Raw genomic sequence first — 26,593 nt, 5'->3', positions numbered from 1 at the left:
TACCCTACTACCTATAGGGGGCCGTCGTCCTACAGCCGCCCGAAAAGGAACTGCAGTAATCTTGAATAGGGATCCTACAGCGATAAAAGAATCCCCATAAAAATACCACTAGATCGAGCACCAGTGATTTCGTATCCGGTCAAAATCTGGCTAATTGATCGAAGTGGGTAGCTCCAGTAGACCCATAGATCATGGAACAAATAGGGTGGGTAGGCCCAACCACCACACTACACGTATAGACGCGAACCCCCCTCCTTACCGTACGGCGACTCTCACCGCATACGGCTCGCACAAAGACTCAAAAATCCATCCCGAGCTTTTTATTCCACCTCTCCTCCAATCCTCGATCAAACCTCTACTTCAATGAACCACGTCGCGTTCTTTATCTTTCTCACTCGTCGTTTCGTTGGTCTTTATTGGTCATTGATTGTTTAGTCTCGTGGAAGCAACGATGCTTTGGTCATTCGACTCCTTGATGCCAGTCTGTGCTTGCTGTCATGCTGGCAAAAGCGGGGGTTTCGGCCGGTTTTACCTACTATTGGATTTGAACCAATGACTCTCGCCGTATGAAAGCGATACTCTAACCGCTGAGTCAAGTAGGTCAAGCTGAGTCAAGTCAGAGAAAATAGAAAAAAAGAGAAAGCCAACCAAAGCGCAACCAGAGTTCCCCGCGGGGTGGAGCGCTAAGAAAGAGAAAGCGTTATCGCTATACGAAATGAAGCAGCGGCTAGCACGCTAAGATAAACCACTTGGTTTAGGCTCCTGCTTAGTGGCGTGTGATTTCAACACTATTCCAGAGGTATATGACAAAAATGGTGGGAGAGACCTCTATGTTCCTCAGCTTAAATCATTCTAAGATTGTTTACAATTCTGTCATCTATTTGACATGAGGGCTAGAGGGTGGTCTTGGAGCAAGAAAAGTGTTGAGTCCAGGCGCATTATGGTACGACTGAGACTGAGTTGGGCAGGAGCAAGCGGTTGGATTGGCCTGACTCTTCAAGACCAAAGATACTCGGCTTCCTCTTCATCAAGTCACGAAATTCGACCCAAAGATTAGTTAGCTGCACCAAAACTAGAGTAGGGCCAAGCAAAGCCTAGGATGAATCTCTCTTCTAGTCTAGCTTCCGCTTACACTGAAGCTTCCACTCCCATATGGGCAAGAAGAGCTCCTTCTCTTTTTGCCAAAGCAAAGACTCGCCTTTCTTCTTTTCTGGCGGGATATGAAGACGGAAGCATGAGGACTGAGATGAATAGCCCATCCTTTAGTGAGCTGCTGAAAGACGTGCTGTTAGCCAACGCGAGTCATCAGTATGCAGGGAATAGGGTAGGTTAGCATATATAAAGGACGTGAGATTGAAGCAAGAAAATCTCTTCCTTCCCCTTCCTATGCAAGCCTGATTAGCTAATGGAGACAGAACGGAGTCATTTTCCCTATACTATAGAGCGATAGACAGAACCAAGGCGAATCTCTCTGTTAGGCATGATGACTACGTCATGTTTTCTTTTGCTGGAAAGCATCCACTCGGCCTTCTTCCCCAGTCTACCACTGATGGCAGACTAATCCCTCAATATGAAAACAATATCGAAGCGAGGACAGAGTCTTTGATCTCTGTTTTCGAACCTTTTGCTCAACCGTGAAAGGCTTTGACCATTCCCAAGAAAAAAAAAGCAAAATCTATCATCCAATTTGATCTCTAAGATAGACAAAGTCTGGTTCACCAAAGAGCCTTATCCTACGTCACTGCCTCGTCAACCTGACTTCCATCTCCTGACATCGGTACTTGTTTTCTAGTTTGCCCAGGAAAAGTGGAATTGAAACCTGCCGCACGCGTTCAATAGTATGCGCAGCTGCTGGTCTTTCACTTGGAATGGAACAGGTATATCTCTTTGGCCCGGGGAATCCCAAACAAAATGTCGTCGGCGTATCGCGCATAGTAGATCCTGAGTGACCATTAGCAGCCAGCCAGTGCCATACCAACTCTGCCTCACCAGCCAGCGAGCGTAAGAATGGAGCGAGCGAGCCTGCAACTATGTAGCGAGCCTATTTTAAACGATGCCAGACATTGCAATGAAAGAAAAAAACTTTCCTGTCTGTGTTATAGCTAGGACTTGGATGTTCCGGAATCCTCTTGCCGAGCTGGAACGACCCATCTCCTATTTCTGCTTCCAACGCCTACACGTTGAGTCTCAGTTACTCGAGAAAGACTTATTCATAGTGGAGATAGTCAACCTCCACCAGCAAGCAGCACCGGAGTGAATCCTTTCGATCTTTTTTGAGAGGGTAATGAAAAAGGAGAAAAAAAAACGCTGAGAGACACATTGCAAAAAGAATCGCTTATTTCAATGTTGTAAACTAGTGAGTGGTACAGGAGTTATGTGGTCAGTAACCCTCATCCTAATAGGGACACCTTGATTAGTGAGGTCAAGAATAGGTTTCTGTGCATCCAAATCTGTAACCCAGTTGATGAATTAAGAAAATGACATCAGGTTGGATCTGTAAGGGAGTATATGAGCCAGTTTGAAAAAGTAAAGGCCGGACTGGACTGATCTTGGAAAACCCTAATCTTACTGAGAAGTTTTTCTTTTCCTCTTTTCTAAGTGGTTTAAAGGAGGAAGTGAAGTATATGGTCACTGCTCAACACCCTACCCTAATAGTGTGAACAAGGCTTATGAACATGCTATGCACTATGAGTTAGCACTTGAGTCAGCCAGTAAGAAATCTAGAGTGGTACCTAGGTGCAGAATTCCGAAAGAGAGAGCGCGGCTCACTTCAAACTACCGCTTTCTTTCTACTTATGAGATTTGCACTAGAAAGACAGAAGTGGAAAGAGACAGAGAGGAGACTAGTAAAGCCAATTTCACCTAAAAAGCGGAAAATGACACTAACTTCTACTGTGGGCAAGTCATCATTTCCAGAATGGATTCAGTCGTAGAATGCTGAAGTAGAGCAGTACCAAGGTTCGGTTTTGGGACAGACAGAAAGTTGGATAAGAGGATCGTTCTTAGCCCCAGCTACGAGAGAATAATATGCATCTTCCGTCATTTCATTAGACGTTCTTGTTGGATTTGAACGCGCATCGGATTACTTACCTTCTACAACCTTCTCTCTTTGAATTCATCTCTCAAAATAGAAAAGCTTCTTTCTTCTGGATTCAGTGTTCAGATTAGCTTCCTTCTGAAAGCAAGTATACCGAGCATTCATTCGATGACATCTAGGTCCTAAATCCAAAACCTTAAACACTAGATCACCGGCATACCTAGCGTAAAAGAAGAGTTGCTGCCCATTTGCATGTTCCATTGCTTTTTCAAGAGCTAGGTCTAATGGAAAAAAATTCATTAATAATGGTGAAAAGGGCTCCCTCACACTCATCTGCCTTTCCCTTCTTCTACCCGCACCGCAATCAATGTTTAGGAATTTTCCCGGCTCCCACTTTTCCACTTCTTCAGTCGGCTCACTCATTTTCTTTTCCTTCTGCTTGGCTTCGGGGGTCTAACGGTTTACCTTTTCGCCTTCTCTTGGTTCGTCCCATGGATCCTCTTATATCACCTCTTCCTTCTCAACTGCTGCCACATGCCCCTTCTTCCCCTTCAGAGACATCAAATAACATTCCCTCGCCATTTTATGGTGACCGGACTCTACTCCCACTCCTGCTTCCGTTGGGATCAATTTCATCATCAGATGGGATGTAGATACTACCGCCCCTATCGCATTCAACGTTCCTCGTCCCAGAATCGCATTATACGCCGAAGGAGCGTCAACTACCAGAAAGTCTATCATTGCCGAAGACCGGGCCGAACTCGACCCTTAGGGGAATTTTGCCTAACGGTTGCAGAGTATCTCCAGTGAATCCCACTAGGGGTGTTCGTACCTGACCTAGATGACGCAGCTCTAGGTTCATTTGATCGAATGCTCGTTTGTATAATATATCCGCCGAACTCCCTGTATCAACCAAAACACGTTTGACTCTGTTTCCTCCTATTTTCAGGACAAGAACTATCGCATCATCATGAGGTCGCTGTATGCCCTCAGAATCTTGATCCGAAAAGCTGATCACGCTACCTTCCCTTGGCCTTTTCTTGTCGACCTGAAGGATGATCGGGAACTTCATTTTGGTGCTATACTGTCGCCGTCCTTTGTTCGTGTCCCCTCCCGACGCTATCCCCCAGCGATTACGTGAATTATAGGGGGGCTCTATGGATATTGTTCGTCTCCTTTCCTTCCCTTACCTTATTATTCGGCCTACCTTGTCCCGGGGTCCCTATTTCCACTGCGGGGGTCCTTCAGGCCTCTTTCATCCAGCCTTCCTGTTCCCTTGCCATTCACATACTTTTTTATGAACTGATATAACTTCCCCAGCCGGGCTCTTCTTTCGAGCTCATCTTTGAGTTGCAAGCACTCTATTTGGGTTGGGTGTGACCCGGACTTTCTTTATATTCACAATACTTGCTCGCTTCTCTTATTTCATGCACTTCCAACGGCCTCGGTCGTCGAAGATCAAAGTCGCTTCTATGCTGAATTCTTCTCCAAATTGAATCCCGGTTGAATTCGGTGTATGCGGGAAATCGTCGCCGATACTCTGTGGGGCTATCCGGTTTGCTCGCTCCGCCCTTTCACTTACTTCGAAGGGGATCGCAGACTACTTTCTTTGGGGCTATGCTAACTCATAGCAGCACCTATCACTAGAAACTCTTTCATTCCTCACTAGCAGTTCTTTGGAACTAGTTCCGTAGTACCTGTAAGAGCAGAACACTTCCCTCCACTCATACTCTTTACCTGTGGGGCTGTATGGTACTTTAGCTGGACTTTACACCAGCTCTATTCACTGATAGCGTTACTGGCTCTTTTCCAGCATTTCTGGAAAGCAGCTCGCACTCACCGCTGCGCGCCTAGTTAGGCTTAAAAATAATAGGAACAAAGATCTTCCGCAATCAATGTTGTACTCAAATCCTCTCTGGCCGGAGAGGGGGATCTCTTAAGCAGAGTATTCCGAGTCTAGGGCTAGTGGAAGCGTTGAAGAGGGATATCGTTTTCAAAGAAGGCATGGGGCCCTTTCGTCTTTGTAGAGACTTTCACAATATACCAAGTGGATAATACCATCCAAGAGAGAAGGCCCATAAAAAGAAGCAGGCAACAAAACATCTTGATTTATAGGAATCAACGACCTCGCCACTGCAAAGGAGGAAGTCGAATGATTTGGATTCGGACAGGCTGTCTCGACAGTAAGAAATCGACATCATCATCTGTCTTTCATGATGGTGAGAGGCAAGATTTCGTGGTAAAGCACAAACCAAGCATAAGTGGATAGCAACTTATACTATGGAGGCAGAGTCCTCCCCTCATTTCGCAGCTTCTTTGCTCTGATCCTGATCTCTCTTTCGAAATTGCTACATGATTTGTGAAAAGTGAACAAATAGGTCAGCCACATAAAGAAGAATATGGGTGGTGTAAGCTTTCCCGCCTGATCTTTACCTAAAAAAATGGAAGTAGCTCGATTCCAGTATCAAGGAAAATGGGTTGTATAAATAGAATGAGAAAAAGTTAAACACTAGGAAAAAAGATTCTTTTTAGTAATACTTTATAAGCATGGAAGACCCTAGCAACGTTAGGTATTACTAAAGATGAAGATCGAAGTCCATCCAAGTCTAGAAGTAAGCCCGAGACAAGTGAACAAAGGCTGGCGTAAGCACAAGGGCGAGCTGAAGAAAGCTTTTGAATTGAAGAAATTGGTTCTGACGTCGAAGATAGGCTAGCTAGGACTGAAGCTTTGAAGCGGATTGGTACTGCTTTTCCTTTGGGCTCAGGCATGGTTGACAAGCGGGACTTTCCCTTTTTTTTTCCCTTCGGAACTGGAACTACTGCTGGAGCATCCAATTCGTCAGTTACTGGCATGTCTGTGCTGTGGTGAAAGCACCTTTTTTCAAAGCAAAGGCGCGATTAAATAATGGGCAAATCGGGAGTTTGCAAGCTACGAACTTGTGGTAGTGTAGAAGAAGGTCCGGCATATCGAGGAATAGGAGCCACACCAACCATGAATGGTCGAATCGTCGAGTAGTAAGTAGTAGGGGAAGTTAATCTTCTTCTTTTTTCGAAGCTGTCGGTTCATCCTAGTTTTTGGTGAGTACTTCAATATCTTTACCATCCTTTCCCTTCGCCAGTCTTAGTTCTTAGAAAATCAAGTAAACCACTGCCCAGGATTTCTTTCTGGGGCTCGCCCCATCCTATAATGTTTCACACACCAGAAAAAACCAGAACGAAGCAAGCTTCATGCGTGGTACCAGATAGATGTCATCAAAGACAGATCACTGATTCGGAGACTACCTAATAGTATGATCTATATCATCCAGGTGGAGTATGCATGAAAGAGTCAGATGCTTCTTCTATTCTTTCCTCCTCGCCTTGTGCCAAATAGCGAATCGAATATAGAAGAAAAGTTCTTCTGCTTCCTGCTCAACAACTTAATAATAAGGAAATATCTATATACGCAACATAAGCTCCTTCGTACCCAACAACTTAATATAGGAGAAATCCAAAGTCCTAGTTTGAAACATCAAGAAAATGCATATTCTTTCTATACCAGTGGACAAGAAGAGATGGAATGTTCCATTCCTGGACGTAAGACCGTGCTGTAGTAAGCTTTCTTTTGCTCAGGAAAGTGGGTCATTTCAGATACCACAGTTTGGAGAATAATAAGAATTCTCATAGGCAAAGAAGTAAGTCAGCACTAGTCAAGTAGGAAAAAAACAAGTAGGAATAGCTAGAAGTACTTACTATAGCTATAGTAGTTGGCATGTCAAGCTCTATACATAATAGGTCTTTTCATAGCTTCGAAGGGTCACAAGTTTACTTTCAAAAGGAATAGAAAGACGGGATGGCAAGTATAGGTAATTATAGTCAAGAAAGTAGAAGTAAAAACCTACAAGAAGCAATGGTATTTCAGGTTGGATATATGCAAGAAAACAACTAGTAGAAATGCTAGGGTATATGGAAGGTAGACAAGATATGCCTATTTCAAAGTTACTAGGTAAAGTAATGTAAGGGATAAGTAAAGTAAGAAGAGAAAGATAGTCAAAGTTGACATCTTGAAATCGACTCGCATGGGCCAAGTAAGTGCTTATAAAAGGAGGCTAAAGCATAAAACAATAATGAAAACTATAGGCATGTTGGATCATCTATAGTCCTAGAACATGTAGGACCTGGAAAATGAATCCGAGCGAGCGACAATGCCCTTATAAGGAAGCCTCTCTTTTTAGACTAGTCAACCTATGCACGCCTTTTCCAATATGCTAGAGCAGGCGATTGTTCAAGGGTAAGTTACTTCCTCCTTTATGCAGATGAAATACTTGCTTAAGCGTGAGGCTTAGCAAAAGTGCTTTGACACAGTAGGAAAGGTCAGTACTTATCTTTGAAGAAAGACCTAGGCCTTATGATCGATCCTATGGTAAGATGTTTTCCCTTACTTAATTAATAAGCAGCCATAGTCCGTGCTAGGAAGACTTTCATTATAAGAATTCTAGCAGTCGGACTTTGAAACAGAAAAAGCCTTAGGAATGGAAACCCTAGGCCCAGCCTGACAAGGCTAGAGAGAAAAAGCAATAGCAAGAGATCAGCGAACGAAGCGGAGAATGATCACAATTAGGTCGATCCTACCATAGCCGAGTCTACATCCAGGACCTGACACGATGAAAAATAAGATTCTTTCTAAAAGAGCTAAGAAAAGGAGTACGAGGACTAGCTCAACGTATACCCGCACGAAAGACTTGAAAGAGCTCACGCGTATTATGCCTACCTTGGCTACTGGTGAAGATGGAGTCGTAAATTCACTTAACCAAAGCCATACCTGATTGCCTACGAAGGTCTTAAGTCTCCGCATGCCCAACACCTACCCCTACCTCTATCCTTAACAAGGTCGGGATATCCACGCAGAATACTAATAAAATAAATAGATTAATGATTTGGATGGCAAGGCGGATGTACTAGTCAAGATATATCTGTCCTTCTTTTCCATCTTAAAAATAAGACTTCTGGCGAAAAGAGTGGAGTTGACTACCCTTGCTTAATAACTAGTTGCAGGCATGGCTTATTAGGTTTCTGAAAAGAAATTAAATTGAGTTACCAAAGAAAATAGACGGCACAAAACGGGCGTAGCGATAGAAAGAGGGCTAATTCGACTCCTGTCCGATCAGAAGAGTTTCTTTTCCCCCACCATAAACAGAGTTGATCTACCATCTATACCCTCTCTACCACCAGTCCTACCTGACAGACGGTTTATTCCCACTTTCCTCCCTCCATCCCCGTACTCTTCGGGTGGACGGTATCCTAACCTTGCTTCTGGACGGTCTGCTTTCTCAATCAATCCGGTTTCTTCTTCCGCTCGGTACTCATCTACCCTACCCCTCGCAGGAGCTCGGCCGTCTGTACCACCAAGAAATCAAAGGAAAGATGAATTTTTGCCATCTTGTCCACGAGAAAGCTAGAACAGACTTGTTTTGTTGGTACCAGCTAGATAGAAAGAAAGGACAGACTCGCTAACGCTCACACATCGTTAAGGTTTTGCTCTTTTACGCCCACCAGAGTCATGTTTTCTTCGCCCTCTCCGACCAACCAATAGTTGCTCCACCACTCTTCCCCAAGTCCGTACTAACTGGACTCGCTTCTATTCTCGATTGGATATAGATGGGGAATCTCTATAGATCGTCTTTTTCGACAACCTCTCTAAAACGCATACGATAAAATTGCACTTCACGGCACGGCCAAAAAAAGAAAGAGCTTCGCTCGGTTGGCCCTCCTAGGCTTCCGCCTACTTTCTCTTCTCTTAAGTCTACAACAAGTGGGAGAGGCAGGATTCGAACCTACGTAGAAAACCTTCAACAGATTTACAGTCTGTCGCTTTTGACCGCTCGGCCACTCTCCCCTTCCCTGGGATACGCCCTCCTCAAACAAAGGGTTCCTGAATAAGAAGGATGGCGGCCTTCGTTCTTATTCTTAAGTTAAGTTAAGAAGAGCAGATGGAACTATTAGATTTGCTAGCGTTCCGGGAGAATAAATAAGGTCATTTAGTAAGTTCATAACAATTTATGTAAAGCAAGGGGCAAAGCTTCTACGACAGCTTCCCCCTCATTGCCATCGTCGGCCTTCCCCAGCTCCCCTCCTTCGTCTGGCTAAGCTAAGCATCTTTCGGCGGAGGAAAGGAGGCGACTAGTCGCTTCTGGCGAAGCTGCGAGTTCATGAGCAAGTGAATGAACGAGCTGCGAGTGAAGTGCAACAGTCGTAAGTAAGGCTCGCCATGTTCCTAAAAGGAGTGACCATCTTTTCTTCCCTTCTACTGACACTGAGCGAGCAGCAAGCATAGGCAATAGTTTCCGTAGCGTAGGGGTGGGGCGCAAGCAAGCGTTTTCAGGCTCCGCTAGCTAGCGTACTCTTCTGCTATCAATGAAACCAAAAGAAAAAACCTGTGCCCTTTCGTATAGATCGAGACGCAGTACTTTTTCTTGACTTCTTCCATACTAGGAAGAATGGAAGGAAATCCTTCGATAACACTTCTTCTTCCTTATTTGAAGAAATGATATGATATCCGACTCTTCATTTTTAAAAAGTTCTTCTTCTTATCTTAAGTCTTAAGATTAAGAAGCAAATAGCATTTCCTATTGATTTGTCCCCTCCCCTGGACTAGACCTATGTAGATTCGGAATTATCCGTCGCTACGCTGTTCCCAAGGACTAGCAAAATCAAAATAGCGAAATTCTTGGGTCATCTCAATGGGTTCAGAAACCACACGTTTCTCTGGATCATCATAGCGTACTTCCACATATCCACTCAGAGGAAAGTCTTTTCGTAATGGATGACCCTCGAAACCATAATCAGTTGATATACGGCGTAAATCCGGATGATTGATGGAAGAAACACCAGACATATCCCATACTTCTCGCTCCCACCGGCCGGCTGATGGAAATGGACTGACTACCGGAGATATTCGTGTTACTTCGTCCGCACTTGTTTGTACACGAATGCGTGAGTTATACCGAGTACTCAGTAAATTATGGACAACTTCAAATCTGCGTTTTCGAGAGGGATGATCCACTCCGCAAATATCGATCGAAACTTGAACCCTTGTATAGGTATGCCATTTTAGAAAGCACAACAATGGAAATGGGTAGTCAGTATTGGTATAAGATCTATTCCCATGTTCCGATCTTTTCATTTTATGTACCCATTTCTTGGGTAAAATCTCCCAACTATATTTGAAAATGGATTGGTTATCCATAAATGAAAATAAAGAAAGCTTGATTTTTGTTCCGCTTCTTGCTCTAAGCAGAAAGACTTGTCGGAAATCGCCGGTTGGGTTGGTCCGACCAAGAAAGGCATGGGAGTGGAGAGGCGGAAGTGAAAGACTGGCTACCAATAAAGATCCCTCACTGCACACTTTCTATAGTTCTGTATCCAGGATCGGCTGCATGCTCTAGTGTTGAATCGGGTATAGAACCCAGGATGCTTGGTTACAATTCCGAATCCGCTAAACCATGTTTGTTTTCTTTTTTTTTCTCGACTGGCTTTCTTTGCCCATGGGTAATGAGTTTCGATGTATTGGGCTGGGCGTTTCCGTTTAGAAATAGAAGCTTTTTCGTGCTTGCTTGCGAATGGCCTGAATGGAATGAATATTAAGATAAATAAAAGACAAAAAATAAACCATTGAGAAAGTTATTCATTCTTATATTAATTTCCTATACTTGACCGAACAACTTCCAATTCCGTTATTTCAACTACACCAAATGAATTGGTCAAGACTCTCCTGTTTATGGCCCCTTCTATTCTATTAGTTTCAGATCGTGCGGGGAAAACGGGGTTCGAACCCGCGACTTCTGGCGTGACAGACCAGCACTCTACCCAACTGAGCTAACTTGCTGTTTTTCCAGTCTTCGAGCAATGATGTGAGACATACCTGTTTCCCTTACTAGAGCCGAGCGGTTGCCAGGCCCGCGTCCTTCCCCAATTGGCAGGCACGATTGCAGTCCCATAAGGTCCTTGACCCCTACCTTTTCTGAGATTCATGGAATCATCACATCACTATATTTATTAATTACGCATTTCTCGCTTCCACAAGGACGAAAAAATAGGACGATTACGGAACTTTTTCTGTCAATTGCTAAAAACAGCAGTTCTAGAAGGGACATAGCCAACCGCATAAACTCTGGTTTGAATGCCCACAGAGCTACAGGAGGGAGAACCATTCAACGAGAAATGACGATCAACATGGCATATCAGTAACCGTCGTTGAATCAGTAAGCGGTTCTAGTGCTTGAGTACTAATGAGGGAAAGGGATACATAGCCTTTAATGACAAAGATAGAGAAGTTCCACAGCAAGTTCAAGAAGAGATGGCTGAGCCATACATAGATTCTATATTTCCATCGCCTAGGAGTTAAGTTCTTAGCGGCCAAACCACTCCCTTTTGTGCTCTTTCGCCCAGATAGATATCAATATCTATCTCAATCCGCATAGGCGAATGCTAAAAGACAAGCATAGGCAGAAGCAGAAAGAACAGATTTACCCTATCCCAGAATCAGATCTCTAGGTTTACCAAATCCTGATCAACCAAATGTCTTGTGAAAGAGGGCTTTAAGTCAGGTCTGGAATCTTTCGAACAGAAAGAGGTGGCTGATCCCTCCGCATCAGAATAGGCATACGAGTCTGCTTTAACCAACAGGGGTGTGTATTTCCTACTTTCCTGGTAAGATAGAGCGAAGACAAGCTTGCCTTCATCTGTGTGGAGCAAAGTAAAAAAGTGGATAAGATTGCCAATCTCAAAGAAAAACGAGGAGGAAGGGCAAAGCCAAATGATGATGGAAACCCACAGCTTGCTCAATCATATAAGTAGTAGCTTCTTCCTTGTCTTCTTTTCCTGTGAACTTAACATCACCACTACCAATAGGAAAAGATATTAGACATTTAGCAAAGTCCCGCTCGTGAAAGTGTAGTATTCCTGCACGATAGATGCGCCCTCTAAAATAAATCAATGCTGGAAAGTAAATATCATACCCAACATATGCACGTGCCAATGCTAACAAGCCTTGTTCATATCTAGCGCGTTGAATGCGCTTCACAATCACTCGATACATATAAGATAAGAATACCTAAATTTACCTTTAAATCTATCAGAGTTTAGCTCATTTTTAAGAGCCAGCCTCACTACAGAAAGAAAGCAGCAATGCCCTCCCGAAGGAAAACGTTTGGATTAGAGCTCGACACGAAGCAAAATGTAGATGATCTCCGCAAATGGGCGAGGTAGGAGGACGTGGACGTGGTTGGATGTTATTTGACACGAGGCCTTGTGCAAAAGACGAGTACTTCAGAGTCCACCAGGAAAAGGATATTGGTTCGCATCTCTATATTGATCCGCGGCGCTTCTATTTCTATTTCTATGAAGTAGTTTTCCTTGTCTCCGATTTCAAAGCTGAATGGATGACTGAATCTGTCGAAGCATCATTCGATATTTGCGGATTAGCGTAATGCTATGAGGAGTTAGAGTCTTCCGCGGGAAAGACATTTCTTGAAGATCTTTTAGCTCTACTTTTTAGAGAACTAGTATTCCTTACATAAGATCTCGGAAGAGCCGATGTTTCCTTCCGCTTTTCTTCCCGGTAAATAGGAATTCTATATCCTCTAGCTCTTCGTGACCTGTTGTGTCTGCCCTCGACTTAGCCTAGCCGTCTTAGAATAGAAAGGTTTCTAACCGTTGAAAAAAGGATACTTCTAAACGTTAAGGGGCGCTCAACCTTCCACTCAAATCCTTTTTGGAGTGAGCTGTGCGATGAACCTGCTGATATACTCTATCCTTCCCAGGAATCCTCTTCTTTCCTTTCTTTTCGGATCAATGAGACAAATCTTTGAGGTAGTTCAAGCTGTCGTTAGGGTCTTTGGCAAAGGAATGGAAATGGGACCCCCTCGACTTCTAAGCGAGTCAATCCTAGTAGAGAGAGGAAGACCTTTAAAAAGGAAAGTAGGAACGATTCTGAAGCGGTACTCAGGAAAGTAGTAGCCGTGTAAGTCAGTCACTGGTTAAAAGCAAGCAATTAGTTAGCAATCAAGCTCTTCCGCAGCGCGCCTTGTCTACGATTAAGAATGTCATGCCTAACCCACCCTTATCCACTAATAAAGGCAACTCTAGCTTCTGGCACAACTGGACTTATGAAACCGATCATGCTGGACAATAAAATACTTCTTCCCTCATACTTATCTACTTCGCTTAGGCAAAAGATTTCAAAAGTCTGTATCTGTCTACATGTGCCTCCGTCTATGTTACCCCTTCCCCGGAAAGGTGATTATACGTATAGTATAAAAAACTAGAATAAAAAATAAAAAAGAAAGAAGAGAAAGGGCAGTAGAATTTCTGACTACGTCAAAGGCTCGTTTCACTCTAATTTAAAGGCTGTAACTCCTACTTATTTATATTAATTAAAGCTTGCCCATGGCTGCTTTCTTCCCATTCTTTCTTCTTTCCACTAATCTAATGGTTTCATTCTCCCATCGAGAGGTTATGATACTAGCAAGAGTCCTATTCTTCTCCTCTCGATCCTACCTTGGGTTATGTTTGACAGGGATGGTCAGTGAACTTCTACTGGTTTCAAAGGAGGATAGAGATCCATTGGGGAAGGCTCGAAAGGTTATTCGATATCAACCCTCGACGCGCCGCAGCCACTATTTTGACTCCTTTTATGCAATTATGAACGAAACTTTCTCGATTCCAATGCAACTTATCCTTTTGGAGTTGACGTAACAAACTACGCGAGCCTCCCGATGAAGCCAACAGAAATCCTATCCGAATACTAAAAATAAAAGGCAATTTCATTATGGTGGTATACCAGCCGCCAGTTCTGGAACTTCCAGTTCCAATCGGAGCATATAGATCCGTCAATGGATTTGTATGTATAGCCACTTCAGTCGTGCTCCTCGTTTCTCGCGACCAGTAGTATCTTCTTTCTGGGAACATGCTAAACCAGAAATTCTTATGTTCGTGATTCTTCATCAGAAAATCTTCCAGTTTTCCATTCTCATATGAGGCAGGAAAGTTTATGGGCAACAGGTCGGCACGAAGTGATTCATCATGTTCAAACATGAACCTTTCGCTCGTTGGGGACGGTTTATAAATCATAAAATTCCCACAAATGGAATGAGAAGTGGGTCCATGTAAATGATCGAGACCTCGCAAACAACAACGTTCCTTCCCCATATGGAGTTCGGGACCCAAAGGCAATCGTTGAGTGAACTGTATCTTATTCGTATTAGTTGACCTAAGCTGCACCATTATTGCAGGGGTGGGGCTCGGCCTCCGAACCGTACGTGGGACGAGTTTCTGCCTCATACAGCTCGGGCCGAAGACCGGGGAAGTTGAGGAGAGATGGGGAGACCCAACTGCTGCCGGTCGGGACGGACAGGAAAGGGGGCGGGGATAAGCTTGTGAAGAAGCAAGCTTATTGCCCCACCCCCAAAAAACAAACCAAGAAAACGTATGCGCTTTAGCAACAAAGCGCTCATCCCTTGCTTGTTGCTTCGCGTTTCCATCCCAGTCCATTCCGGGATAGGCGGCTAATATAATATGTGCAGTAGTCGTCGTCTGACCAATCGGCTCGGACACCAGACCGCTTGTGCCCGCCCATTCTGTCTCGCACTAAATGGAATGGCTCTCTTATCTTAGTTACGCTGTGCCCCGACCCGAGTCCCCACGTCCGCTTTTATCCGCCCGCAACCCGGCCAACACAACATTAGGGCCGTCCCCCCCCCCATTCTATGCTGACCCGGGCCGGGGCTCGCTTTTTGGGAAGCCCGTTCCCACCGCGCTCACGGCCCGGCTGGCCTGCCTGCGGTAGTGGGAATTCTCCCGTTCCCTGGTAAAAAAAGGGTTGGTTGGATGCGGGATCTACTCCACGAGGAGCGGTACGGACGTAGATGATATCATCACGACCTCTCTTTGCGTACCGCTAGGGATGCTTAACGCCACTTCGCCAACTGGCATTACCTGCGCTTTCGTGTCTCTCAGTGTGGTCAGCACTGGGTGTTTCCGAGCTGCGAGGCTTACACCCATTCGCATTAATTCATCCAAAGTTCCTTACCCTTATGCACGAATTTAGGAATAAGCCATCTTCCTATCAAGGTTAAGGAGTCAACTGAGCATCTCAGCGGCGGGATTGAATACCCGGATCGAATCAGAGTTCACGCCGCCCGCCCTGAACAAATAGAATAGGAGGCGTGGGCCACAGGTCGCACATAAGCCATCGGGTCGCACGACAGAAGAACACCCAACATAAAGATGCACACTCCTCCATGTGAAATAGAAAGATTCATCTTCACTTTTTTGTAGTAGTCGTGACCAACAGCCATCAACAGTCGGCTCGTTGGTAAGGCGAGAGCTTCAAGCCCGATTTCAGGTGGCACACCCCCCAAACAAGCACCACTCGACGAGGGGGGGGCGGGGAAAGCTACAGGCCCAAAACCTTCGACCCTTCTTTCTATATGGGGGTGCCCGGGGCACCTCATCTTGTCATTTTGTTGCTCATTCCCCTTAGGCCGAAGTGTTTGGCCTTTACTTCGGAGCGCCCGCTCACGCTTCGCTGACCTATCGCGTGGTAAAGAGAAGAGAGTACGAAAGAATTGTAAACAGAGCAGACCGCAGAAAGATTCTAAATATGACAAGTCCCCCATGGATTCGATAATAAGGAAATGAAGAACGGGAACGAAACGAAATAAAGCATTTCTAGCGGATGAGCTTCTCCCAATTTTGTCTGGTAATAGAATAGGGCGGCTTGCTTTGACCAACACTCCACTTTTTGCTCTGTCCATGGAGCGTATGAATTTCCTTGAATGTAGATAGACCAAAAAAGGGAATAAAGAGATAGGAATAGGAATTATAGTACCATTGGAAGAAGAGGCACCAGTGGGAACATCTCTACTGACGAACCATTTCAATAGTACGGGTGCTGCCGTGCCACGGGGCACGACCATGGAAGTAATGAAAAAGAAGAAGTTCTGTAGTTGGACCATCTGCTCTATCCGTTCGATTTGAGCTTCTCCAGAGAAGATGAGACGCTAAAAATGAAAGTGTTCGCAACGCATACCGAAAAAGGGTACCTATGTTGCCGACCATTAATGACTAGTTCGAAGACCAGGAGCAGGGGCACGTGCCAAGAAAGATTTGTTACTTTCCCTATGGTTTTCGAACGTTTTCAATAAAACCTTCTCGTACTCGTAGAAGTATAGTGTGAAAGCTCTCGGGAGAAGGGAATCGACAACACAACTGGAGCTGCCCTTTCTTTGGTTTAGTAAGAAGCTTCCTCAAGTATGTCGATTTGTAGTACGGTCAGTTCACTCGAATCCACTGACTTCATGCACGGGGACTCGACCATCATTTCTTGTGACGAGCTGTGACTGGGTGCTCTGAAACCTCCTTAAAAGGAGGGGTAAGGTAATTGAAGTAACTAGCCAGTATTAAGATTAGGCATAAGCATAATAAACTGATGCATCCGAAGACGGTGAATCTAGAATAGAGGCCGGGTGGGGAAGCAAAAGATGCAAGAGAGCCTTTTTCCGGGATTGGATTTCACTCATTTAGTGCTTGGGATGCAGACAGGCGTGGAAGATGAACATAAGAGAGCTCCGCCCTTGCCTTGCACCGGTGAACAAAAGAAAGAAAGGAGACAAGGTCGGAACTAAGACGTCAATAGCTTATTTTAAGTGACGTATTCCGCGAGCAAGGATAAAATGAGAGTATGAGCCCACACCCATATAGAAATCAGTCATATGCCTGATAGTCGTTATCTATTCTTTCTCAATGATAGTATTATTACCCGAAAACAATATGTACAGAGGAAGCTAGTTCTGTACTCTAGTTCAGTCCCCAAGGCGCGAGTGAAGCCCTTCTCCAGTATGGTAAAGTGAAACCGCTTCGGAGTTTATGGTTCGAAAGAAAGAGAGAGGAAAGCACTTCTAAAGCGGTGGGCTCTTATTCTTATTCTTATTCTTATAGTAAACAAGAGTTCCGTTAAGCTCTGGGACTCTAGGCAAGATAGCTGTAGTTTTGAAAACGTAAATTGACCGAAGTTTGTCTTTACTTTCCCCTATTCTACGTATACCATCTCCGAGCCTCTCGTTAAATCGAATCAATTGATGAAAGATGCCCGTCCTTGCTAGGCCAGTTAGAAGTTCCTGGGGATGTGATTGACCTAAGAAGCCCGTGTTATCGATAGATGTAAGTTCATAGTTGAAGACAAGGGAGTTTTAGCTTTTTCGTAGATAGTCTGAGTTCGAGCTACTGTAGTCTCCCCCGTTGACCTTCTTTTTTAGATAGAATCCTCAATGAGTGGAAAGGACTCCCAGACTTGCTCCGCAGTACGAGCCCCATACAGAGCCGCGCCCTTGTGATATGATAAGAAGAAAAGGGGCCAGGCCACCCTCTTTTCTTTTCCGCACCAAGCCTTCTTGTAAAATAGGGTGTATAGCTCAGTTGGTAGAGCATTGGGCTTTTAACCTAATGGTCGCAGGTTCAAGTCCTGCTATACCCAAAAAAAACCACTCTTGTATTCGTAAGGATGCGGGACAAAGACCCTAATCAATGCATCCATTTAGGTCAGAATTCTCTATACCATAACTCCTCTTTTCCCTACTGAGATAGATTTCAGGAGTACCCTGGCCGATGAAGGAGTCTACTTTCTTGCTTACCTACCCGAGTCGGCAACTTCCTTTGATGAGTCACATCCCTCCTTTTTATCGAGTTCCGCTAAGACCTCTTTGACTTATTACGCCTTAACCTACCTGGTACTAGGACTCATTGTGGAAATCCCATAGGCCTATCCTCCTTGGGCTTATCCCCTAACTACTTCCACGGAGCAGGTGGTTGACCTACTTCCTCGGGTTGGAATCCTCCGTTTTGGAATACTTTACCTCATCCGTCCTGTGACCTATCCTCAGCCTCAGTCGTAGCCTGATCCACTCTCTTTTTCCCAGCAAGTGAATGCGAGTCCAGTTCACCCTCGGCCTCGAAAACCTGTGAAGTACGAGGAAAGAGTAGGGATCGAGTGTGAGTTCCGATCCCAGGCAAGAATGAAATTGGACGGTCTCAGCCCAGAAAGTGAAAAGAACGAGATCTATAAAGAATTCTACTAGCTGAACGAGGCTGTGAAAGAATCTCTGTCAGGTGGTGCAGATGAATAGAATAAGCCAAGCCCTGCTTTTTCTCTTTTTAGCCTTATCCGCTCTCATCTCGCATGTAGAAAACAGCGCTCATTGTGTATAGCTATCATTGAAAGACCCTCTCAATAATAACTTAAACAAAGAAAGTACGTAATGGCCTCAGGCCTGCTCTATTACATCGACCACCTTCGAGTTCTCTATATGCGAAGAGCCTGGAATGGTGATAGAACTATCGGAAACTACCCAACGACGAGCGAGCCTGAGATCGCCTACCAGTCATTCCATTGCTTGAAAAAGTTAGCCTGGATCTTATCTTATCTTATCTTAGGAGGAAGGATTGAAGAGCTCTAGAGAAGGTCTGGAAAGGATGGTCGGCCACTAGAAAGCAACAATTCAGCCGGAAGTTTGGACACATTGGCTCTCGTCTTAAAGTTCCCATTGACGACCAAAGGATTAATTCCTCATGGAGGAAAGCCTCACTACCGATGCTTTACTTTCGGCTCCATTGATCTTACTCCAACCTAAAGAATACACTGTCTTGCTCAATGTGCAAGGGATCATTCTATAAACTTGGTCTTGGAAAGCCTATCAAGAGTAGCTCGGCATCGGGAATCTATGAAGGAAGAATACCCCTTTGCTTTCTTAGGGGAATAGCCGATCTTTTATCAGAAGCGAGATTACCGGTCTGTCTCCTTAATAAAGAGTCGAGGAATAGGAGGAGAATCCACTGGCACTCTTAGCAAGAAGGAGCTCCCCTCCAAGTCATGCACCTAGGAACGAATGTTCTTGTGGAGCCTGTCTCTTTATGTGATACCGCCGCTACTCATCACATGGAAAATTGAACTCGTACTTGCACTCTCTGATTGGCTCTCTATGACATGCCAACAAATGCTCCCAAGCAATCAGTTACTTCGCTATTGATAGTACCGGGGTAACCCTATCTCAGATCAGAAAAGTAAGTCGGAGAGGAATAGCTATCCTGAAGCAGTAACTCTAAAGTATGGGCTTTTTCCACTATATATATATAATATATATAAAGTATGGGCGTGGATGTTCTTATTTGGGCATCTTGTTTAGGTCCCGGGCCTAAAGCATTTACTAGGAACTGGGCTCAAGAGTCTGATTGCATTACTAGTTGTTCAGCCCTAAGGTACAACATGTCTGGGCTTGGAATGTATGTCACGCATGAGAGGACGCATTGGACTTTATTGGGAATCTTCTTGCCTTGCTGTACTTCACAGTAAGTACAAGATTGACAGAAGAAGGCATAGGCTTAGGGACTGATAGAGAACTGTGAGCTGTTTAGTTAGCGGAGGGACGAATACTTACTAATAGCACTATCCTAGTCGTAGGAGGGGAATGCTTTCCCGGCTAGCTAGATGTAATTCACCAGCTTTCAAAGGTTTTTGAGGTTGGAAGGGGCATTCCTATTTTATTGACTTGCTTGCTAGCTTTCCAACTGTCACTACCGAGTATACGACGTTCACAAGGTGTTGGCTTACACATCAACAGTTCGTTTTTAGGATTGATATAAGAATATCCGGAGCATTTAGTGTAAGCTGGCCTACTTATGCCTCCATTTCAGTCTCGGGTGAATATTTCCATGCTGCGAAGAGCTTTCCAAAGGTTGGTTCAGAAAGGGGTTAACAATCCCGCAAAAATGAGTTTTCTGGCCGCAGGAGCTTATTAGTGAGAAGGAATCTATCCTGGCGCTCGTACTTTACTGAACTGATTGAGAACCTTATAATGTCGAGGAGGTCTCGTTGATCACGCTAGTTATGAATCTTGTAATCTTAGGAACTTGGTATGGTTCTAATAAACCAACACAACATCTCGTGCCAGTCTCTAGCTCAGTGACTGGTGGGAGTAGTTTGCAGAATGAGCAAAGCTTTTTAGAAGGCAGATCTCTATGGAACGAACTCCCTTGAGGGTATACAGACCTATTCAATATGTCATTTCCGAAACCGTACCCGCCTGCTCAATCTTAGACACAGTGGCTACGTGCCTTCAAACCACCGGGGTTCCGTCTTATGTCCGCCGACAGGACTTGACTTCTAGAGCCAAGGCAAGGAAACAGAACTTCCACATCCTCTGTTCACACTACCTGGATTGGAATTGGTTCTATCGAGATATACAGACTTGAAACAGGAATTTCTTGGTAACAGCTTCTTCTTTGAAGCAAGTGCTTTCGGGTTGGCTCTTCTGATATGTTTATTTGCTACCCATACGGAACAATTTCATTGATGAAAGATGGATGGCTATATGATCAAAGGACTGGAAGAGAGTATTCTATGGTGGATAGGATGCAGAATAAGAGATAATGAAAGAAAGAGGAGCAGTAGCTTCAATCTAAAGCATGTAATCTGAGCTGTCTATCCCGATAGGAAGTCAAGACCTAAAGTAAGCGGAAGCCAATCCTTATGAGAATGATAGGAGGGAGGCTAATCCGAGCAGTGGTAGATGCTCTTTATAGTTGTTCAATATGGCTCTTCAAGCTGAATGCGAGGAATGGAAGCAGTAGCACAACTGACTCATTCTTAGCTTCATTGCAATATTAGGCTTAGCTTTAGTATTAGTAGAAGTACGGTGAAATAGATCGAGTTTCAAGTATCAGGTATCGCAGAATTTCTGCAAATTCCCGTTAGGGCAATGAACTCTTCTCTGGCAACTCAACGGCATCAACACGGCCAGCACTCTTGATCAACTTCCCATTCTTATCTCGGGCCATCATCATCCCCATTGAATCCACTTCTCCCATGCCTCAGAACTATGGAAATCGGTTTCAGTCCCATATCAGTTTATCCATTGGTAATTCTAAAGCTTCACCATTTCCTAAGCTAGTCTATCTGAGGTTTTCTTTGCAACTTAGTTACTTTACCAGCCTCGACTGACCCGGATTATCACAATCGCAACCCTAACCTAGCGAAGGCTAGGGCCTATCTAGTTTAGTCAGTACTTTATCTAGATCTAGTTTAGTTAGTACTTTAGAGTTTAGGGTGTCTTCTCTTCCTTATGGGAATTCACTACTTATTTGATTGTTCTTGGAATTCTTATGGGCATATTTCCACAAGACTACGCTACCTTTCTTCTAGGATCTGCAGTTCAGGTTTAGGCTTTCATGGCTCTTTCTTTCGCTTGTTCCACGTTGCCATGGGTATCGAAACCCTGATACTCCCATCACTTGTCAATGAGACAACCAATCCTAGAACAATTAACCTACCTTTTCTCTGGCCTTGTGGCCTATTCAATCTTGTTTGTTATTTAAGTACATGAGAACTTCAGTTGTAGAGGGCTAAAAGCGAGTTACTCCCCTCTACCATCAAAGGGTTAAAGATTAGTTGACACTAAACCAGACATAGCTCATCTTAGGAACACTGCAGAAACACTGCTTTGAAGTAGTAGATTAGGGGATAAGAAAAGAAAAAGGCGAGTGAGAGTCTCATTTTCAAATGAATAAAGAATTCCGAGTGAAAAGTAATTTCTCATTTACTTTCGTTCCCTCTTTTGATTCCATCAATTGCTTGATTTAGAATTGACATTGCATCAAGCGAAAGGGAACTCAGCCTGCCTACCCTATACAGTTGGTCAATAAGCTACCTCCCCTCCTCGATGACTAGGGGAGGGGGGTTCGCCCTACATTCAAAAAAGCCTTTTCTAGCTCAATCCTATCTTTGCTTTAAGCTTCAACTGGGCTTAGAGCTTTCTTAAAAAACTCTGACATGGAATGGGTGCTTAGTCATCTCAACGGTATTCTAATTCGACTCCTTCACCCTTGACCGAACCTCTTCTCTTGACCAGACTTCAATCCGGACTGTTGAGGCAGGAACTTATCTAACCCATTACGATTTCGGAAGAGAAAGAATGTCTCGCTATAGGACCTTGCTCTATCCCCAAGGATAGACATTTCTTCTTTTCCTCAGATTCTAGTTCTCCTAAGCTCCGTAGAAGAAGCCTATGGTTGACAAGCAATTCCATTATACTCCTTAGTTAGACTCCTCGTCCTATTCCAATCACTAAAGGAATACATAACCTAAGACAGATAGATGATAGTCGTCCCAAGCAACAAACTCCTAGCCGCCTATTCCTTTCCTATTGGTTGATACTCTTTGTGAATATGTCAAAAGTACACCTACTTTAACTCATTCTTTCTTTACTTCATAAACTAATATGACAGATTCTAGGTGAGTGCTGGTAGACTTGACCCCAATCAATGATCTCCACTGTACTGTACCTATGCCAATGCCTATATGTACTCATCTGTGGTCCTATGTTTACTTTCCCTATATTCCAGCCAGAAGGCAATAAGCTTCTGACATTCATTAACTCTTCCCTCAGAAAGAAAAGAAAGGAATATCGAGTTGACTTATCTAGTATCTTACCTATTTCCATAGCCCTACCCAAGCAAAGACTCAGCTTATGCACGAGAACAGAAGGAGCTGTACCGGCAGGCTAAGGAGAAGAGGAGTCAGTCCCTCGGCAGGCATCATCGAACAGAGAAGACAAGATATGAGAGTTGCTTATCAAGTAGTACCACCTGAGTAAGAAAGGAATAGATTTCCGCAAATAGAGAATCTAAGTTAGAGTATAGTTGAGGAAGCTGACCCACATTTGCTCATGTCTCATGTAGAGTTAGAAGAAAGTAGAGCCCTGGTGGATTTGCACTAGTAGATTGATTAGCAAGCAGCACGAGCAGAAAGAGGACCCCAGCCCCAGACTCAGTGAATCTCTGAGAGCAACACGCCTACCTCTTGGTTGTGCGCATCGCATCTAGTTAAGTGAGTTAATCGACGCTAGCTAGCGTTATTCCTTTCTTTGATTCTCCGCTACCCACCAAGGTAGAAGACTGCTTGATCCGCAAAAGAAGTATGCTTTATTTGCTTATAGAACAAAAGTATACGCTTGGGAAAGATAGACTTCATATGGAATAGGGCATTCAGCAGATTGAAGAAGTAGCCTTTTTCAGTAGCTGTCTTGTAAGCAAGCGCCATACGTTCAATCTATACTGGCGAGAGTCTTTCCTCTTATAATACAAAGCCTGAGCGCGTTGGATGACTTAATGCCAGCTCTTTATCATACATCTTCTGTAGAACCAATAAATTGAAGGGATATGTGTTAGCACAGTCTTCTTGCTCGTCCTCTGCACCACGGTTTTCCTGTATACCGGCAGCTAGCATCCCATCAGTAACCTACTGGCGATATTTATTGAGGGGGGCTGGCCATGGTTTTTTAACCCACCCTTCCATTCAGATCCCAATCAGGGGGAGAGACGGGTTCAGCGAGCCCAATCTTACCGACGGTGAAACCTTAGCCCCCACATTTACTACATTTCTTTTTGGAGTGAAGCTAGCTACCATCCTAGTCAGAGGGAGAGGTCCTTTGCTTTGAACTGCCTTTACTCGGCTTCCGTTCAAAGATTCGTATCTGTTTTTCCGAACCAAATGATCAGATCGAACTCAGTCGTTCCTGAACTATGCTCCCCAAGGGTTAAAGCAACTCGAATCTCTCTCCTTTCCTCAAAGGAATCGTTACGAGCAGAAAACTTGGAAGAAAAGTAAAGTACTGTACCACACAGTAGCGGCGTATTTAGCTACCTTAGAACCGTTACTCCACCGAGGAGCCGTTTATCCGACGCAAGACTAGCGCAATCCTTTTTTTCCAATGGCAACTATAAAATCCGAAACAATAGGTGTCTTCGGCCGATCAATTGGAGCCGAATCCCGTAGAGTAATCCGTTTTCGTAGCAAGGAAGGTGCCCTAAGCTAGGAAGCCGTGATTGGTAGGATCTTTCCTTAGAAGGAAATTCGCAACGCTCTAAATTTATCTATTTTGATTCGCCATAGCCGCTTAGGGATAGCGCCGTTACTGTACCTGCTTTCGCTATTGCTGTTCCGCTTTGCCGTTATCCGTCCCTGGCCTTAGCATAATAGGAGGGTGCCTTTTTAGCGCAAGACGATGAAATAACAACCTAAGCTTTTCGGCATTAGCAAATTGATAAATCGAATAGATCCCCGGCCGTTGGATAGGAGCACTGCCGTTACCGTGCTTAGAATTGATGAAATTCGATTTATTACTAAACCCAGGATATTCCTATTCGTAGGTGGTATACAATTACCCCTATCCCTATTGTTTTGATACATGGCGTATTGGCTTTGCCGTAGAGCTAGCTAAAGATCCATCTTTCCTGGATTAGTGATTACTTCAATCCATACCCCTATGGAATAACAAAAAGCAAGGGCAGAGGGACCAGGATCCGAAACCATACAATAATTCGTAGGAACCCACACCGGATAGAGGGCCGTCCCTTCCTCTTAAGAGGTGTAATTGGGGATGAAATTGGAGAATCCGAATCGTAGTCCTCGTGGGAATGGTCGCAAAATGCGAAGGAGGACGCCTTGTCGAAGCTGGGGATCTAGATAGGTACCGATCTCGGTGGGGATGACCCTATTGAATCTATTGAATTTGTTTCATTCCTTTCATGCGCAGATGAACCTTGTCTGCTTTGGAAGTACCTTTGCCCTGGAGTGGAGGATTGTCCCGTGATTGAGGGATGTCCTTTCTCCTCGGAAGTAGGGTATTCGTATTCGTATTCGTATTTTAGTAGAGGAGGTTCCGCCTTGCCTACTGCTTTGTTACCAGAGCTGGATCGATTTCATCTTTTCCCAGTGCCCATGCTCCTACTACTACTTATGCAGCTATTCAACCTCCCATAGATGGTAATGGTGCTTCCCCAGCAGCTGTTCCTACTCCTTTGGCCCAAATCAGGTGACTTTTAAGTTGAAGCTTAGCTTGCCCGCAGAACGATGTAACCATGCTGGCAGTACTATACTATACTATACTATACTATGATTGCCTTAGAGCGCAGATGTCTCTGTCCCTAGGAACGTGATGCTTAGGTGCGAGGTGAAACACAAGCAGGAGATCGAGAAGAAATCATACGGATTGCAACCTACAGATGAAGAATCTGCTTCATTGTTCCCACCATCTATATCAGATGTTTAATAAGAATAGGAATCGAATAAGCTGCTGATTGACTGAGGAAGCATTTGAAAAGAAAGGAAGGGTGATGCTTGTTAAACAAAGCTGCGTGTGGGGCCGCCACGTATAGCTGTAGTTTCTGCTGTAGCATCGGTTATTTCCGTTATTGCTGTAGTAGCATCGGTTATTGCTCAGGTTACGAATGACCCAATCTATCTATGGCAACCACCCCTACTTTTAGTAGATAGAGATGCGCACCTAGAAAAGACGGATGAAAGAGAACCTGCCCTTCTGACTTCTTCTCTTGTCTGTCCTTTACGCAAAGCGATCTATGGTCTCAACAAGCCCCGATAGCGTCGGTTTTTGAAGTTCAGCACAGTGGTTATCCAGGCAGGGTTTGCTCGGAGTGATCATGATTCGGCCATGTTCGTATCAGTTTATCCTCGAGGACGTGCTATTCTGTTGTTGTATGTTGATGATATCAAACTGACTGGTGATTACTCCGTTACCATATCGCTGATCGAGTGTCGCCTTCATCAATTATTTGCTATGAAGGCGCTGACGCGCCCTAAGCCTTTTCTTGGCTTGGAGGTCGCATCGCACATTCTCCTCGTGGATATTTGGTATCTCAGATCAAATAACGTCATGACTTGATCACTCGAGCTCAACTCAATGATGAGAAGACTGTTGACACTCCCTTGGAGCTTTACGTTAAACTCCGTCCGACTGATGGCTCACCATTATCTGATCCGACGCAGTACAGACAGTAGGTCGGCAGTTTGGTTTATCTGACGATCTCTTGCCCAGATGGCTTTTCTTAAGAAAGTCAGCCTTTCATGGCTGCGCTGCCCCCCGGTCAGTTCACTTTGCAGCAGTTCATCGGATTCTTAGATATATTCGAGGTACCTTTTCTCGAGCCGTCCTTTTTTCCGTCATCGTCTTCTTTAGAGTTGCGTGCAACTACTGATGCCGATTGGGCCTTCAGATAGGTGCTCAACTACAGGCTTCTCTATTTTTTGGGGAGACTCTCCACTATCTTATCTTGGATGAGATAAAAGCAATAGACAGTTGCTCCTTCCACTGCCGAAGCGGAGTACCGTGCCATGGCACACTACTAGATAGATTGTATGGCTCCGTTGGTGACTTTCTGATCGCGGGTTTCATTTTTAAAACCCCAAATTCATCTTGCGTCAAATCCGGTCTTTCATGCAAGAGTTTCATTTGCTACTACGTTCGTCGAAAACTTCTTGATGACACCATCATCTCATTACCTTATTTTTTTCCTTCGACTTCGGCTATGACCAATGCCCCACCTAGCTGAATAGGCGTAACAAAGCTACCTGAAAAAGGCAAGGTAAGGTGTACCTTAAATTGAAATCGACAAATTGCGTTTTGCCAGATGGATTCTTTAGAAAGATTCCCGGATAAAGTTCAGTATAAT

The 26,593-nt window shown here is 44.4% G+C and overlaps 3 protein-coding genes and 2 non-coding genes across 5 annotated transcripts; 1 reads left to right on the top strand and 4 right to left on the bottom strand.

Annotated features, from left to right (window-relative positions):
* Positions 1 to 8,829: 8,829 nt before the first annotated feature.
* Positions 8,830 to 8,912, bottom strand: TRNAY-GUA (transfer RNA tyrosine (anticodon GUA)). Its single transcript has one exon. It is a non-coding gene; the product is annotated as a tRNA-Tyr (tRNA).
* A 719-nt stretch (positions 8,913 to 9,631) lies between these two features.
* On the bottom strand, positions 9,632 to 10,285 carry LOC118475623 (NADH dehydrogenase [ubiquinone] iron-sulfur protein 3). The gene has a single exon (XM_035963890.1). The coding sequence runs from the start codon at positions 10,260 to 10,262 to the stop codon at positions 9,690 to 9,692; it is 573 nt and encodes a 190-aa protein (XP_035819783.1). The 5' UTR covers positions 10,263 to 10,285; the 3' UTR covers positions 9,632 to 9,689.
* A 245-nt stretch (positions 10,286 to 10,530) lies between these two features.
* LOC118475621 (cytochrome c biogenesis CcmF C-terminal-like mitochondrial protein) lies at positions 10,531 to 14,582 on the bottom strand. Its single transcript, XM_035963888.1, has one exon. It carries the CDS (start codon positions 14,564 to 14,566, stop codon positions 13,619 to 13,621), a length of 948 nt encoding a protein of 315 aa, XP_035819781.1. The 5' UTR covers positions 14,567 to 14,582; the 3' UTR covers positions 10,531 to 13,618.
* On the bottom strand, positions 10,531 to 16,063 carry LOC118475622 (cytochrome c biogenesis CcmF C-terminal-like mitochondrial protein). Its single transcript, XM_035963889.1, has one exon. It carries the CDS (start codon positions 16,030 to 16,032, stop codon positions 15,205 to 15,207), a length of 828 nt encoding a protein of 275 aa, XP_035819782.1. The 5' UTR covers positions 16,033 to 16,063; the 3' UTR covers positions 10,531 to 15,204.
* A 1,413-nt stretch (positions 16,064 to 17,476) lies between these two features.
* TRNAK-UUU (transfer RNA lysine (anticodon UUU)) lies at positions 17,477 to 17,549 on the top strand. The gene has a single exon. It is a non-coding gene; the product is annotated as a tRNA-Lys (tRNA).
* Positions 17,550 to 26,593: the final 9,044 nt, after the last annotated feature.

The sequence above is a fragment of the Zea mays genome, unplaced genomic scaffold (assembly GCF_902167145.1).
Source record: "Zea mays cultivar B73 unplaced genomic scaffold, Zm-B73-REFERENCE-NAM-5.0 scaffold_516, whole genome shotgun sequence".
Classification (NCBI taxonomy): Eukaryota; Viridiplantae; Streptophyta; class Magnoliopsida; order Poales; family Poaceae; genus Zea; species Zea mays.
Note: the sequence above shows the minus strand (reverse complement) of the source record. Positions and strands in the feature narration are given on the sequence as shown.

Bases quoted from the DNA above. Each gene is read 5' to 3' on its own strand.
- LOC118475623 (XM_035963890.1), bottom strand. From the start codon at position 10,262: ATGGATAACCAATCCATTTTCAAATATAGTTGGGAGATTTTACCCAAG.
- LOC118475621 (XM_035963888.1), bottom strand. From the start codon at position 14,566: ATGGACTGGGATGGAAACGCGAAGCAACAAGCAAGGGATGAGCGCTTT.
- LOC118475622 (XM_035963889.1), bottom strand. From the start codon at position 16,032: ATGGTCCAACTACAGAACTTCTTCTTTTTCATTACTTCCATGGTCGTG.